This window comes from Colias eurytheme, chromosome 13 (genome assembly GCF_061535395.1).
Source record: "Colias eurytheme isolate Ceu_HAF_F1 chromosome 13, ilColEury1 Martin Lab GWU primary, whole genome shotgun sequence".
In the NCBI taxonomy this organism is placed as follows: Eukaryota; Metazoa; Arthropoda; class Insecta; order Lepidoptera; family Pieridae; genus Colias; species Colias eurytheme.
Window position 1 is genome coordinate 7351435 of NC_142992.1, and position 18052 is coordinate 7369486.

Below are 18052 nucleotides of genomic sequence, written 5' to 3' on the forward strand. Positions count from 1 at the left end.
CAGATGTCACTGCTACGAGAAATTTTTAATTGGAATTTGCTCGCTATAATAAATTTAAGGCCCTTCGCTCATGGAGCTACTCAAAAAGAACTAGTCACTAACTCAAATTACTAACGAGTTGCCTGAGCGTCACAGCCCATACATGTTCTATGGAGATTCGCACACGACGCGACTAGTTACTAACTGGTGAGTAACGCGTTAGCAACAAATCACGCGCGACGCGTCGTGTCGGTCTCCACGCTACTGGTTTCCCGAGTTTCTTTGTTTTTTATGATAAAAATGAACGAGCAAACATTGACAAGTGACTGAAACCCTATAACTTGAGTAGCGTTGTATGCGAGATACAATTTGTAACTGGTTTGTAATCGTAATTACTGATTAGTTCAGTCATTTTTGAGTAGCTCCATGAGCGAAGGGCCTAAGTGTACATATTATGATTATTTATTGCATTTTACATACCTCCAAGTTAAATTTGTGTGTTTCCACTTCTCCCCTTGAACAGCGAACCTCTTCTTTCTTCCACCATTTTCGTAGTTTTCGGGCTCACGATCAGGCCTCCCACATCGTTTCTTCTTCATCAACTCTTTTGTTTCGTGGTCTATTTCACCAGTGACAGGAATACCACCGAATTCCTAAAAGTAAATCAATATAAAAATAAGGGACAGGGCTCTTTTCTTTGTTTTCTTGTAAAGCTGTAGGTATAAAGCTGGACTTCTTTTTACGTAGGTACCTACTATGCCATGCTTCTATGCCTCCTGTTTTTCATATTATAAAAAAACTGTTTGTGTTAAAAAATATGTTTGTTCATAATTATTATGCTTTGGCTGAGCAAAAATATGACCCTATCGATTCAACTTAAATACCAACTTATATAAAACAAACTTAATGTCTATAGTCAAAGTTTAAACATAGGTATTATTTTAGGCATATTATTATTTTGTTATATATATTATGTAGTTAGACTATACAAAGTGAAAGGTAAGACATTAGACGAATTTAGACAGGAGCTTCTACTCATGAAACTGAACAACTTTTGTTCTACAACTTTGCTGAATTCGTAAAAAAAAATTGGACTTTGTAAGGAAACTTCGCTAATCAGCTGACCGATTTCCATACAAAGTCCAAATTTTTTTCTACGAATTCAGCAAAGTTGTAGAACAAAAGTTGTCCAGTTTCATAAGTAGAAGCTCCTGTCTAAATTTGTCTAATGTCTTACCTTTCACCTGGTATAAGATACAATATGATGACATGATTTTAAAAGAGCAACTATGGAGTTTCTTGCCGGTTCTTCTCCATAGATACTGCTTTCCGAATCGGTGGTGAATGGTAAATGTTAAAAATATGTAATGACGATACGAAAAGAAGTCTAATTGAAAACAATAAATATTTGAGTTTGAGTTTGAAACCAGCCTGTCTATCTCCTATCTATTAGCTGTTTAAAAACGAAATAATAACAAAAATCCCTTCTTCCATCAACTTACACTTTTTAATAGTAAAAAAGAATGCAGCGCTCTCTATTTATAACGAATATACGATAAAATCTTACTTGAAGTGTTTTAATTGCAATCCTAAATTCATCTTCGTAAGAATGCGAGACATCTCCCATCAAGAGGTTGCCGACTTCTGGTTGCCCTTTCTTCAAATAGCCGAATTGTTCTAGGTAACTCCTCTGAAAAAGAAAGAAAAAACAATTCAGTATAAAATGATAAAATCAAATCGGCACCGGGGATTTTAAAACAAATAATACAACTTTTTTACGCATTCACTTTTTACATCCGACCAGATATACGAAACTTGAGTCCTAATGGTGTAAGGTAAACCTATTCTTAGGAATAATTTTATCCCACGATAATTAAACACAATAAGTAGGTAAATGACGACCATCGACGGATGCTGGCATCAATGTATGGAAATCAACTTCGCACAGAGCTTTTAATGAAAATCTTTCATTCAAGTTTACTTTTATATAACCGCCAGAAAAAAGAAAAAGAAGAATACTAATATAGTGTTGTGACATAAACGACACAGACAGAGTTCATGAATGAATAGTTAAATTTAGCGTCAAACAAAACAAAGTAATTCTTTTAACAAAACACCATTGTCTGGCCATCCTTCACATTGACGACCTTTATGGGAGGACAATGCTTCTAACGACTGTCTTTGTACCATCTACAGCTGTAGATTATCTTTCACTTCAGGTTAATGTTGACATCTGTGTGTAAACAAGGAATTGGCTTCGTATATTTTGAATAATGCTAGAATACCTACATTGGTAAAAAAAGCTATAGATACACTGAATTGGAAGTTTTATTCATTGCCTTTTCCCAAAATATGTTGATTTGATGTCTCAACTGCGTTTGGAATTAGGTTTATTATTGTTGAATACTTAGGAAGAATCAACAAGGAATTTATAGCTCACCTTAAATTATACTTGTAAGTATACAATTTAAAAGCTCATAATAACAAATGTCTATTTTAAATCTCACAAGCTGATTAGCTTAATTCGAAAACAACTTAATGCTAGAAAACGTTTCCAGAACTAAGAACAATGGATATAAAGTTTGCCTAACACCAAGTAGTCGACTAATAACGAAAACTTTGTGAATAACCTTCATTATTCACCCCCTAAGATATCCCCAGCATTGTTTACTTCGGATGCCGTCTGTTTGAGACAAGTTAAACACCTAAGCAAATTACAATGGAACATTATCTGTTACTTGCTATATCCTGTCATTTTATCTGCAAGGGATTAAATTTTCTTCAGTATGTTTAATTTATTATTTGATATTCTATAGTTTACAATACTAAAATCGTTAATGATAAAATTATGATTTTTGAGATTAAATTACGCACATATCGAACTGACATCTCGAAATTCAATGCCGTGCCTATTATTATCTCATGTTGTATGTTTGATATTTTTATATAATATTCATGTCACCGTAAATAAATAATTGGCACTTTTCATAAAATAAATATCCTCTAGTCTTCTCCTGATAACATTGGAAAGGACCTTACTTGAACTGTTTCCGCGCATAATTAGTAATGAATTATATTATTTAATTGGGTTTTTCGTACAATAAAGTGAATAAACCCACTGTATCTTTCTTTACCTACTGGTAAAGTCAGGGAAAACTAAAATTTACAATAATAATAATTTAGTGATTGAATAAAACCTTGTAGAAGAACCTTTCTTGTAAATAAAGTCTTAAACGCATTTGAATTACGGTAATTATTTGGTAACCTTATTCCTGACATCCTGTAATATAACTGTTAATTGCTTGATGCTTCCGTAAAACAAAACATTATTAAGTTCACTCAATTTAATTGATAATAAAACTTCGTTAGGTCAACAGACTTCAGGTGTTATAAAAATGTCGGTCGACGAATGAACCCATAAAGCAATGCAAAAAAGTGAATAATTAGGTTAACACCGTTATCGATCGCTAAAATCAGAACATCCTTAATTGATAGGCATTCGTTCTGACATTTAATGCCAGCATCACGTCGTCGACCAATCCATTGTAATTAAAAACGTGATCGTGTATTAAAGTCGTCTATAATAGACAGTCAATTAATTTGTTAATTAATTTATTGCTTCTTACGAGTATTTCAGTGGTTAATAAAAAACCGAACTATCAATAAACTTATCAAATACTAGGTGTAATGAGGGTTAAGGAGCATAAAGTTATTTCATGAATTCAGCATTTAGGAAACCAAATAGGAATTGTTTGTTGATAATGCAGTTTTTGATTTATTCCTAAGATAATTTAACTCACAGTTGACAGTAGTTCCGATCAAAACATTCAAAATCATCGACATTGTCCTGAATGCCATTTAAATATTTAATTCTTTAAACCTCCAGAAACTAAATCAATTCCATTCTAGGTTACACAAATCCATATTAAATTCGATTGGATCGCGTGATTTGACATCGGAATTAAACAAAAACCGTGTTATAATGGGGTCTAAGCAAATCGAGGACAATAAGTACATTGAATCACTGCCAAGCACACTGCCAAGCGTCGCGTGATGAACCCTATTTTGTCCTTTAATTAATTGACGAATCTCATTAGTTCGAACTACTTTCCGGTAATTTTCAGTACGGTAAGTAGAACGACACGTTGATGAGCCATTCCCATAAATGTCCGGGTATTTCTTAAACTATTTAGTTATAAATCAAAGCGTAGCATAAAATGAACATAGATTAAGTAGCATAAGGATTGGCGAAGTAATATTTCAAAGTGATAGACGCAGCACAGTGGCCTGAATTTCACGAAGAAACCTAAAATGATGACTCGAGTTAGGGATAGTCGAAGGGATTATGATAAAAATATGTGAGCTACGAATGAATAAAATTAGGGATGTAACGATACATGATTTTGCCGATACGATACCGATACCGATATTTGTGGTAATGTATCGGCGATACCGATACCGATACCGATATCGATGGCTTGGTAGAAAAATAAATAGTGAATTATGCATAAAAAGTTACCAACATTTAACAGAGACAACTGTTAATCGTATTCTTTTAAATAAAAATGCCAAATCAAAAAACAACAAAACCATTTATTTAAGTATTATTATTTTACAAAGTCAGTTAAACTTTAAGTAATACACATACAATCAGTACCTAATAAAAGCTTACTATTGGTAGAGTTTTTTCAGAAAACAAAGTGCGCACGCGCGGGCGGCCTCCCGCATCGTTCATTGGGCGCGGGTTTTTGAATTTTTTGATATCAAAAAAATTGGTTGTTTGTAAAGTAGGTTTACGATCGAGATGTTTACGTACGTGATAACATAATGCAGTGGCAGCGCTCGAGATGAAACGGGAGATCGGTCCGTCTCTCTCTCGTTATACCTGCGTTCGCGCTCGTGAGGTTTTGGTGTGACACAAGTTTATGAACATGTCACCCGACTAAAACGATTTTAAAAACGTTATCACGTTAAAAATTAAAAAAATTCAAAATTATTTCTTTCTTTCCTTTACATAAACGTGATTGGAAGTTGGAACACTCCTAGTAAGCAAATAAAATGCTTGTGTCAGGAGGTTCCGCTCTTCCTTAACACTATTACAGAAACAGAAATAAAACAATATGAATGAATACAATGCAAAAACATAAAAGAAAAGAAAGAATTTAATAAAAAAATGTTGTGTGGTTTTATGAAACCACGGTAAAAGAGAAACTGTTCGAACGGTTCCGAACACTGCTTTGTGTAGCGCATGTCGCGTGTCGGTATACCTACTCGGCAGCCGCGATACACGCGACATGCGCTACACAGACCAAAAAGTTTGAGACGATGTAATAAAAGTTTCACTTTAAAAATATCGGTATCGGTTGATTTATTATCGGCGATACCGATATATCGGCTTGCCGATATATCGGTATCGGTATCGGTATCGTTACATCCCTAAATAAAATATATGTACTTTAATATTATATGTACCTACTTTTATATTGGGATGACGTGCACATTGGAATAAAAATCTCCTGCTCCTTTAATTGATTCCCATTGTGTGTAAAAGTAGGTTAGTTATAATAAATATTGCTCCAGATTTGAATAAACCAGACTCGAAAGTCACAATAAATTGTGCATATTTTACACCGTAAATATTTGATTTAAAGAACCAAATACATATCAAGAGATTGCATTGGTGTGACAAGACAATGCGCTTTTAAATAAATCATGCATGAAAATGAATTTTGCTGCGTTGGATTTTATGTTGTTGCTTATTGAATTATAGAAATAGGTTATTGAAAATGTACGGTAATCAGATTAAAGTAGAATTGGTACAGTGATTGAAATACGAAGCTTTTGTTGGTTATTTATAGACTGCATTGATATTTCTGAGGAAAATATGTATTGATGCATTTAATATTACGTATGATTTTTTCAGAGAATTCAAGTATCTATCTATACAACATTTTTATCTTAACTCATATTATATAGGCTGTTTGTTATAATTAAACTAAAAAAAAAATGATTTTAACTATTAGAGAGCTCCCAGTAAAATAGCTTGTATTTTTGATTCTTCTTCTTTCCCGGACGAAAGTTGTAGAAAAAGCCTTAAAAAAACTTAATTCGTTAATTAAACTTTTTATAATATAGCGCAAAAATGTCCTGTCATGTTTATGGAAAAGTTCACACATGAATAAATTTATAAAAAGGCGCACAGCGACGCGCTTGTGTGATAAATGAAATGAGCTAATCAGCTTTAAAAGGGTTTGGAAAATTGTGCAGGATTTTTTAAATTGAACTCCAATATGTAGATACGTGTATGTATAGTAGGTATAATCATAATCTAATTAAGCCTCGCTATGACATGCAGTCGCAGCTGCACTATGTTGACGTATGCTGTCATTCGACGCAGCCCTTGTGTGACATACAAGGGCTTTAGCCCTAATTGGTGAAATGCGGTATTATTAGACCATTAATAATTTTAATGCTGAGTTTTTGTTTATTTCTTGGCTGCGTTTAGTCTTATAGATTTGGAATGTTAGAAGTAATTTGCATTGAAGTTATACATATTTTGTATTTTGATATGTGTATACTTACGATAAAATGAATATTTATGGGCCACTACAGTATACCTTACAAGGTCTAGAGATTTTTGTCAAATTACAAAACAAAAATTATATTTATGCATAATTAATATACCTACTAAATCTCATTTTCATTCTTAAACATTTCTTAATTTTTGGTATTACCAGTAAGAAAACAATTTATCTGCGACTGCGAGAGACGAATTAATATTATTTAACGTTTCATTAAATGCATGGTACACGAACCACTTAGAGTAGATTATGGATTATGGTAATTTAATAGCATATTGCAATAACACTATTATTTCTAGACTGATATTGGAAAACCTTGTAAAAATTGAAATCCTAGTTCCTCTCAGTAGGTTGGTGATTGATTTACGAGGTTGATCATAGAAGGAAGTTAAGTTCTTTTTAAAGTTCTCTATTAATTCATATTTTCCTTAATATGACATAATATAATTAAAACGTCTATAATATAAAACATCGTTTTTAATCCACTAATTGTAACGCCAGACATAACGCAATTATTCCTGGAATTATTAAAGACAGCCATATTAAATTAATCGTTTAGTGAGTCAGCGGTACCTAGTTTTTGCAAGCCCTAATGGCGGGTATTAGGTCAATACATCGAACATCTGTTTAGTAATTAATAACAATGAGAACTTCGTGGGAGCGGTAATAAAGACTTGATATTGTTAATTCGTATTTGGTGTTTTATCGAGGCGGATATTGTTTAATATAGTGAAGATGATTTATATGAAATACGTATCGTCCATTTTTTTATTACAAAAAAATCTTGAAGCTATCATAGGATATACTTAGTTCTTATATTTAATAAAGCATTCCCATTCATATTGTTCAAACATGATAAACTTATCACCTCCATGAATGGAGACTTCGACGCTACATAATTAAACTCATACTAACTACTTATAATTTATATTATCTTTCATAAAAATTATATGAGAATTACAGTCCAATATAATATCTTGGCTAGAATAACAATAATCTATTGAGCTATCTATAATGAACAACTTCATAAATATTTAATGAGCACTTCCCGGCACCGGAATTGGTGCGACAAATTTAAAGCATATCGGTTAGATCTTGTAGCGACAACAATACTTAATCTAGGCGTTAATTTGTCGAACAATGGGGTTATTTACAATTCAAATCTGTCAAGGACTTTGAAATTTAGAAATTATGTTTGTATTAACTATCAGTTAACGCAACCACTCTTTATGATTATCCTGAAGATGAGTCTATTTTTGTACAGAAATTCCTATTATTCTTTTCTATAATATTTTTTTTTATTTAGAAGGTTCAAGTTCACTCATAAAAATAAATAAAACATATTAAACATCACGTGTATGTCGTGCTCACGCCAACCCGTATCACGCCTACAAAATATATGTATCATGAAATATATTCATAAAATATGGCGAGTATAAAGCATACTCGACATCTAAAAGTCTAAATATAGTATATAGGCGGTTTAGTAAAAGAGGATTGTTTTAAACCGATAAAATGCTCTTAACCATTGCAAAAGTAGATTTGCAATACAATTTAATGTCTATTGCATAATATGTGATACCATACAACGGAGATTTATATACAGTGTTCATTGAAACTGAATAAAGAGTAAGGTTATCACATAATTACAGTATGGTAATAGTATTAAAAGAAAGTAAAATCTCTGCCGTATCATAGTTTATAAATTTTCCTTAGTAGGAAAGTAACGAGTGCGATAATCTAGAAGCTAAGCACGGATTTATTTAAAATACACAGCAGGTATCGTTTCTTCGAAGTCTATGCTCTATGCGTGAGAAAAAGGTATCTATAGCAAGAAAAACATTAGAACGCTTCTAAGTACTGACGTTCCTCAGGACTCGAACTGAATGTTGTTTCAATCAAGCTATAATTGTTTTCTTTACCCCGGTAAAGAAAACAATTATAGCTTTACAATTATATAGGTTTACAATTATATATGTATTTGAAATATTAACAATATTCCTTACTCTTTACCAGTTTTTATGAAACGGCGCTTCTGGACTTTAACCCTTAGCTTTGTTTATCAAAACTGTTTTGCAAATATTCAAACCAAATTATTTCGATATCAATACAAAGTTCTGGATTTATATTTTCTTTATAAATTATTTTTAACCGAGAATGACATGTAGAATTCAAACCATCACACAATTACGTGAACACACACATTTATTACACAACGAAACACCATTCAAACGTTTTAAATACTGGATTTTATAAAAGTTCCCTTGAATGAAGTCGACAAGTATTATTTTTAGAAAACATTTGAATGAAAAGCACATAAAAATACTTGACTTTATAAGTAGTTGGGAAATGGTAAAAAATTCACAAACTTCAGAATATATTCCTGGAACTGCAATATCGTTTTCTTAAGAAAAACACTTATAAAGTAACAACGCAAAGTAGTTTTAAGGTGAAAATCCTTTGGAGATTTTCTTCACGAAATACGAGACTGTTGAGATTACGAGCAAAAGTAAATATTATGATAGATACGGTACTATAAAGTAAAAAATACAGAGACTAAATGAAAGAATATAAATTAAGTGCTTACCTTTATTCAAATATTTTTAACTGTAGCGAGTTTTTGAACTTTTAATAAAAAAATTATAAGATTACTTTTACTATAATAATTTATTGGATCAAATGGTTAATTATTATAGCAACATAAAACTTTAACTTTCGGAACAATACACATAAAAATATCCACATAAAATAAAATAGCGAAAGAGCCTTGCAAAAAGGATTCTTACAACAATTAATCACTTAAAAGGATTTCTATAAAAATTGCCAATATAAAAGGCTCCCGACGAATTATACCTACTTGTACGCAGAAACGCAATCAAGTCTAGAATTACTCTAGACATTCTGTAAATTAATCTCGAGATCTGATCTTAAATGTTCTCAGCACGCAAACATATTTACTCTTATATTTTTTAAGATCGGAAGTATGGAGTTACAAACTTAAAACCTGATAAGATTCATTAACCTTACTTTGTCAATAAGGCAGGCGTTGAATTATCGTATATTCTGATTGCTTTATTGATTCAGCATTACGCGCTTGTATTGAATGAAATTTTATTAAGCGACGCATTTAATAAAAAACAAAAAAATGTATCTTCATCTATCTGAAAAAGAGCAACTAAAAACTGCTAAAGCCTCGTGTCACATCTGATCAAAGATAAATAAAATGTGTACGGACAAGTGGGTGATCTTTTAATTTCATGCCAGACCGAGACGTTTTTATAAATAGACTAGCGGTCCGCCCCGGCTTCGCCCGTGGTACATATTTACGTTTTCTCTACATAAAAACCATCCTCGTACTTCCAGGAATATAATAAAAAAAGAATTATCGAAATCGGTTCAGCCGTTCTCGAGTTATGCGCTTACCAACACATTTTGCGATTCATTTTTATATATAAGAAGATTGTTGCCCGTTGATTGAAATCAGATCTCCAGGTTGTATCCATAAGCATAATATAGGTATATGAAGGACTCAGTCAACCGTCGAAATAGATTTAATTACTTATTAAAGTCGTTAAAGTATCAATAACGGGTCGTATATATTAAACGTATATAATTTTATAGCTACCGGATATTGATAAAACACGTATAATGATGTCCAATTATACTAAAATAAGTGCTAAAACAATTATACTCTTTGATTTGAAGTTGTATCTTATTTGAAGAGTCATTATGAGTGAATAAGATTTCTAATATTGGTAATTATTTAAAATGAATTCTATTGTTAAAAATGGCGAAGTTGCATATTTAACCGACGCGGACGTTCCCAAAAACGAAGGAGGTTCTCAATTATAGAGTATTTTTCTCTTCATATAAATTCAAGGGTCGTTTGATTAAAAACGATCGAAACTTATCTCGAAATACCTAATCGCATAGATTTTTTAATTGGAACCGTTTCACACAATTAATTGAAATGTAAATCAAGATGAGTCTTTCTCAATTGTAAAGTATAGGTAGTATCTAAATATTCAGGCAATTTCAGTGAATAACAAAGAAACTCTTAGAAAATCGAGCTCACAGTGATGTAGAGTGCCATGCCCTTTAATTAGAGGCCTTTGCCCTGGACATTGATAATATATCCTATCCTTTTATTTCACACCAAAGGCACGCAATGTCTAAAAAACCTCATTACATTATACGTTTTATTTTGTATCAACAATATTTTCCATTATTATAATGATATGTAGCGTAGGTGGACTTGTAATAAGATTGAAAGTAAGCATAAACATGACTTGCAGCGAACATTATTTCCCAAGGGATAAAATTGCGAATCAAGCCTTTATTTGATCCAATATACTTATGATTTTAAATTTTGGAGATGATCGATTCTCAATAGACCTCTTACTTCAAACATAATTTAGTAAATATAAAATTTAAAAAAATATGTATAAATATTTTTTTTATTAATGTAGGTAAGTATTAATATAAATTAAAAAAAAATATTGTTAATAAAAAATATTGTTATTAAAAAAAGCTGATGGGTATTTGGTCTTAAACCCACGTTTATATTTTGTAAAGAAAATGTAATTTAAAATCAAACCGTGTCTAATAAAAAGTTAACATCGCTCGGGAGTCAAGAGTGGACAGGAATGGTGACATATCACAGCAGTGGTTTTATTTTATCAGGAACATGCTCACCCTTATAGGGTTAAGACGGTGGAATGGACCTCATAGAACCTTTCTTTTATTTTTACGATGCTACAGATTGTTAAATAGAGTCTTCTTTGTGCTCTTTTGATAACCTTTCCACATTCTCGAAGGTAGGCGAGTATTAGGCGTCAATTCTTGCAATATGATGCTATCGTGTAGTTACGTAAAGTAGGCGATGGAGCTTGCAATCCCAGTGTATTTTGTAAAGTTTATTCTTGTTTGAACTTTACGTGATTAAACTTGGATTAAAATACTTTATATTGGATTTTAAATATCATTTATTAATTATCATTAAACGATTGTATTTTAATAAGCGACTAACTGTTTGTAGAGCGTATGCAGAAAAGAAAAATAATGAAGAAATCTAATCCAATTTATGATGTATACAACAAATATGGGTTGTCTAATAGCTTAGAATGATCGACATATTCTTGCACTCGTAAATGTCCCTAAAGAATTTTAATTAGCACGTCATTACCATACGTACACTAAACATGAGATACGAAGCAATATGCATTTTTAGAGAGACCCCGTTAACTGAACGTTTCGTCACACTGTAGTTTCTATTGCAAGTACATAATTTATTTAATACGGAAATTGAAATTGGTCTGTTATTATGAGAAAATAACAAGCAAACACTTGTACACATACGCAAGAAAGTACTCTGTATGTGTTGTTACTAAAATATGCACGAATTTTTATGAATGAATTAAAGTCCACGAACCTAGCGGAAAAGTGTGTTATATGTTTTAAAGTTAAGCTTTAATAATATTATAATAGTCTTTATACTTGTAGAATAATAATCAGCTTAGCTTCATTTAGCGAAATTCACGAAAAGCTATCCAAAGTAAATTCGAGTCCAAAAAAATTTAATCAATTCCAAAGCGTTCCTCGCATACCGAACAATTTTATATAAGTCTTTGAATTAGATACGCTTGAATAGATTCAAAAAAGAAAATTAAGATAAAACCAATTTTAATTTTCTAAATAAAGCTCTCAAAATGTTCTGGTTTTCAAATTTTTCGTTACAAAATTTCCTAACTAGGTGCTTACATAATATTAGATACTTATATCCAAAGCATAATGCATGTTTGATGTTGTATGAAATCAAAAAGGAAAAACTGCAACATACATGTCGGTTAATTAAAAATCTTATCGTAAGGAATGATGACACATAACTTCACCATGAAAATTAGGTCGCGAAGACATTCCTCTTTATAATATGAACTGACGTGTCAATGACCGCGTGCAAATCATATGATTTAGGATGCTGCGAACAAGGTCGTCTCTATATGTGTATGTTTATATCTATGTACGAAATACGACGATACGATGGACGTTTTATAAATGTAATTAAATTTATTATATTATATACTATTTTCATTTTATTATTAATTACTTACCCATGTGCACCAAGAAGATAAAACAATTTATTTTAAAGATACAAAAAGTTGTACTTTCATTATATTTTCTCTAAGATAATAACTGTTTTGTTGAACCTCGCTCATTATATATGATGGATCATTGCAGAGGAGCGCAGTTTATCTAAAGCATTGTCTCATTGTGGACTTTGCGATGGAATTGTTATAAATTGGTGCAGTCCTTGGACAATATTAAAGTCCCTTAGTAGTTAAGGAGCGTAATTAATATTGTGGACATACTTGCACAAGCCAATTCGGGCTTTAAAGTTCACTGACTGGCCGAGCTGGGATGGATCAAATATCAATATTCACGATGTTATGTCCAATCACGTGTATAAAGAAATAAAAAATGACATTTTTACTGCATAAATTTAATGCCCCCATAAAATAGAGCGGAGGATAATAAAATGCACCCTACGGTCATTATAGATATAGCACTTATAATTAATTGAATCTATGGAGGCGGTCATTTTTAATTCACTTAGTTTATTTCTCGCCCAAAAATGATTAATGTTCCTATACCTGTATAACACGTACAACGTATAAATTTTCATTGATAATTGAAAATTTCAAACAATGGTTATTACTTGAGTGGAATTCCCTTCGGGTGCAGATGTTCTTGAAAAGGTTCAAACAGAAAGATGGATGAAACGAGACCACATTAGCCTTACGTTCGTGCAAGAGGCTATTGAGAGTTTCTTATAGTAAAAACTTCAGGAGGGTGATTGTGGTCAGCCGTTGATCTCAACGGTAAGTATACTTCAGTTAGAATGTAATTTGCTCTCCAAATACTTTTCTTGTATACAATACTAGTAATTCTAACTGTTTTCTTTTACTAACGAGCACGAATTTTTGAAAGGTAGAACGATCTATAAATACACGAACAGATTTAGAATCATTGTTATAGTTACGGAGCATCTGCAACGACGATTATAGTTTTGTGACCGTAAAAACTTTGTAGACGTATGTATTTTAGAGGTGCTTATGTTTGGGGTATAAAGTGCAATTTGCGATATCAAAGGGTATTTTAAGGAAGTGGTAGGCGTCCTCATGTTAACGAGGTCGGATGAGTCAGGTCGTCTCTGCGGCGCCTATCGCGAGCGGGCGATGTTTCCACTTCTCGACTCAGATCCCTCGGGAACCGAACAACTGAATCTATTTTCTCTTTATAGCGTAAGCTATTCTCTATCATGACTATAGGTTTAAACATGAAGCTCTATTTTGTTTAATTAAGATGATTGACAACACGTATAAAATCAAGTAGGTATCGGTACACAATCTCTTAATCTTTTCGACAGACTTACCGAGTTTATTCTTCGAAAACTAATTTATTCTGATGAAGAGCCATGATAACGAATTTATTATGCAGATTAGAGCAGTGACACTTAATTTGTGAATAATTTTCCAGTTTCAGATTTGTTTATTGTAATTACTGAAGTTGCTGGAATTAATTGCATTATCGCACGTGTTTGCACCTAATAATGGAGAATTTCTGCATTAATTAATTGGTATTAATTTCCGAGTATAATAATGCATTAGTGGCAATGGAATTATAGTTCTATAGGTAATATGTACATATATACCTACGAACATAATATAATGATTGTATTGGTTTTGTTACTCACGTGAATTAATTTCAGCCTTAGATTTCAGCAACAAGACGTTGTGCTATTGTTTAATAATTTAAATAGTAGATGTCAAAATTGCACTATTAACTAAAACTTAGGTGTATAGCTATGTTTTGAATGTATATTCAATGTCTATAGTTTTTCAAACAAATTGTCCGCAAAAAAACTTGGCTAAGACTAAGAGTCACATCTGTATTTTATGTAATTATTTCAGTTTATTTGAAGATGCAACTTTACATTATTAATGTATTTTATCAGTTGTTTCTATCTATTAATATAAAAAAATAATAATATGTACTTATTCCTTCTATTAATAATGTCACAAAGTTGCTACAAATTGCGTATTTGTTAATCAGGAAGCAATGCAAAACATTACATGCAATTGATATGCTACTTTATTAGTTTTTGCTTTTAAAATATCAATTGCATTCTTAGTAGGGACAAAAACTGTATCTATAAAATTGTAGCATTGTTTGTTTGGCTTTTAATTACGACATTAATATGAATGCATAAAATACCAAGTACACGTTCCTATTCCACAACATGATTGATATGTCTTATTATGGAAATAATTTAGATGTTTTAAAGAGAAAATAAGAGCAACGTAAGATTCGTCGTTAATAATTTTTTAAAGATATTTAGATCGAAAATGTTTCAGTTGCGTTTGTTCGATGTAGTTAGCAATATTCTGTAAAAGTTAAATAATTTTTATTGACAAAAAGTTTAACTGCGAAATGTTATGATTGAAATAATGAAACATATTATTCTGGTTAAGAAATTTTAATAAGCTGTGCAATAAAGTATTATATAAGACACATTTTACTTACATTGTATCGTGTATACTCATACATATAAAATTTTATGAACTGAAAATTCAAACAGTAGCTGAATAACGTAACAAGCTTTACGGTCTTTATATCTCTTATATTGTATTTTTACAATAAACTACCTAATACTTACAAGTAAAACTTGTAATGTGTTTAAAAATCTTTTTAGATATAAATTTTCATCCTTTGGTAAGTATAATTAAATAAGACAATTCAATGAAACCCATTTGTTAGTTTATCATTACATTAATTATTAGGTAATTTTAACGTTAATGCTCACATAGTACGCTCTTATACATATTTATAAAATACATTTATACAATGTTCAATATGCAATAAGTATTTTGTTATACATTGGAGAGTAGCCAATGAACCATTCACATACAACAAAATAAATATTTATTTTGAAAGGTTAACACGCCATACCATAAATTAAACATCTCACTCGTCAGCAAATTCATCAAAAACGACATAAAATGGCAATTTTTTAATAGCAACCGGTCATATATCTTTTAAAAAGTTAATGTTGTCATTATTGCATTCATTCCATACGGGCGCCAATGCAAATGAAAGCGCATGTTAAATGCATTACGTCGCTTCGAATTCATTGCCTGGCCATAACTCAATGTTTATTAAATGTAGAAAATGCATAACGTTAAGAAATGTCGTTACATGAATTATGTGACAGCCTGTTAGTATTCGAGGGATGTAATTGCACCCTTGTTGCTGCAGATGTGGGTCAGCTAGGAAGGGTTTTATATTGTTGAATACAATATATGGCATTTCAGAAAGTAATTTTGTTTTCTTGGGTGTCATTGATACAGAAACCAGAGCCTCTAGAATACCGGAGCCACTAGAATATAATATTTACGCAGGTAATAATAATGAGAAAATTATTTTCAAAATCCAGCTTTTCGTGATTTTTATTTTGTCTCTATTTTATTAATTATGACTTTGACGCCTCGCATTACGCTATCTTTTCTTACAAAAAAGTGAGTCAGTGTACGTTACGAGCCACAAGGAGGAAAACTGCATTCACGTCTTTGTTTATAATGAAAATAATATTCAAACATATTTTGTTACAATAAGGAACGTTAATTAATTATTTTTTGTTTGAAAAATAAAATGTTTAATAGTTCTCAATTCACATTAAAGGGGCTGGATTCACAAGTAAATAGCGATATTATAAGACGTCCGTTTTCTAAGCCCTACAATTAATCTACATGATCCTGAACCGATTATGGTGTTTGAAATGCCTTCAGCTAGACCCAAACCTAACAATTAATCCACGTGGTCATGAACAATAGATGTCCGGCCACGTCACTGCTACTGTAAATGCGGCGTCTGGGCCGCATCCTTCAGTAAACATAATTAATCACTTCGTCGCAGTTGTTCCCGAGCCCGGACACAAAACTCTCCTACACTGATTTATGAGCAAAATCCAAAGATCTATCGTACTTGAGGTGACATTGGAATCTTAGTCACGATGACGGTCACCTCAACTGAAGAAATGGTAGAAAACATTAAAATTCCATTACGATTAGACTCCACTATTATGACTAAGTGAAAAAGGAACTCAAAGCGGTGTTCTATTAAGAATTTACTTGACTCCTTTGTTCAAGCCACTTTGTAAATCCAAAAGAAACTCGTCCGTAATAAAGAACGTTCGTAGACTCCAATTACATATATTAAAAAGTAGCTCGTATTTATTACGTTTCCAAAAAGTTTATAATCTTATTTCAGACTTAACATATCCCATAGTAAAAAAGTGAGCAATAAGTTAAGAGGTCACAAATTTATATTAAAGCACAAACATCAGTATTATACACGTGTTTGAAAGTTCGAAACTACAATACCTATTAGGACTACACTACAATTATTAAACTTCAAAATAAGTAGTGCAGGTCAAAATTCCAGACGAAAACATTCTAAGTCTGCGTCGTGTTTATATTAATAGTGAGTGAATACTGAATATGTTTAAAATATTTCGTACATATTTCACGAAACACCTGGGCAGGTGATTAGTCACTAAAGTTCATCGTCCTAAACATTCTGTTAAAGAGATGGATTAATTGTTCGGGAAACGCAAGAAAATACCTAAAACCTTTATGAAAATGATCTACGAAATTATTGCATTACGAAGAACCTTTTTATTTAATGGGCGTTGATAACTTCATAATATGAAGGTACATAATGTAAACGTACTTATAAATAGTTTGGAAAATCCAAAAGTGCACGCCTCATAATTTTTTTTTAATAATTATTTATTAATTATTATTTTTGTTTATTTAATAACAATTAAACCACATCGAATCAGACCCTGAAAAATGAAAGGGTTCTATTCCTGAGCATACTCAAGCGTAAGAGAAAAAAAAAGACTCGATTAGTAAAGTATTTCGGTCGCTATCGTGTTAACAAGAAAATCCTCCGCACATACAGACACACGGACGTCCAAGACAGAACTTTTTTAAACTGTTTTTTAACTAGTTTAAATAACAAAAATGACATCAAAAATATCATGAATGTTAAAAATAGTGTTTTTTCTTAATATGTGTGTGTATGTATTATCTTACAAGTGCAATGTATGATACATAAAGACATTTTAAGTTTGAAAAATCAGATGTTTTGCGCGAAGTGACAGTAGTACCCACCTCAACGCTTCGCTTATGAGGCGTGCAATAAATTAAAGAAAAAGCCGAGATACCTTTTTAGTTACTTATTTTTATTAAGTAGAATATTGTAAGAATACGGGTAATATTGTTGCTAATAAAGACGTAAATTTTACGAACACTTTTGGCTAACTATTAAAATTATCACACCGTTTTATTAACGCAAACTTTAATACATAGTATTAAAGAGATTGCTCCCTCCAGACAGATTGCTAATTAGAGATTTAATCATACTTTTGA

The 18052-nt window shown here is 31.6% G+C and overlaps 1 protein-coding gene across 3 annotated transcripts in view; it reads right to left on the reverse strand.

The window, feature by feature from the left end:
- LOC149903492 (matrix metalloproteinase-2-like) overlaps positions 1–18052 on the reverse strand; it is a 120498-nt gene that overhangs the window by 75651 nt on the left and 26795 nt on the right. For all 3 annotated transcript variants that reach the window (XM_090108829.1, XM_090108828.1, XM_090108830.1), the window contains exons 3-4: positions 1547–1669; positions 460–632 (exon numbers count right to left, since the gene is read on the reverse strand). In XM_090108829.1, the coding sequence (XP_089964955.1) occupies positions 460–632; positions 1547–1669 (296 nt within the window). The remainder of the gene's footprint in view (positions 1–459; positions 633–1546; positions 1670–18052) is intronic.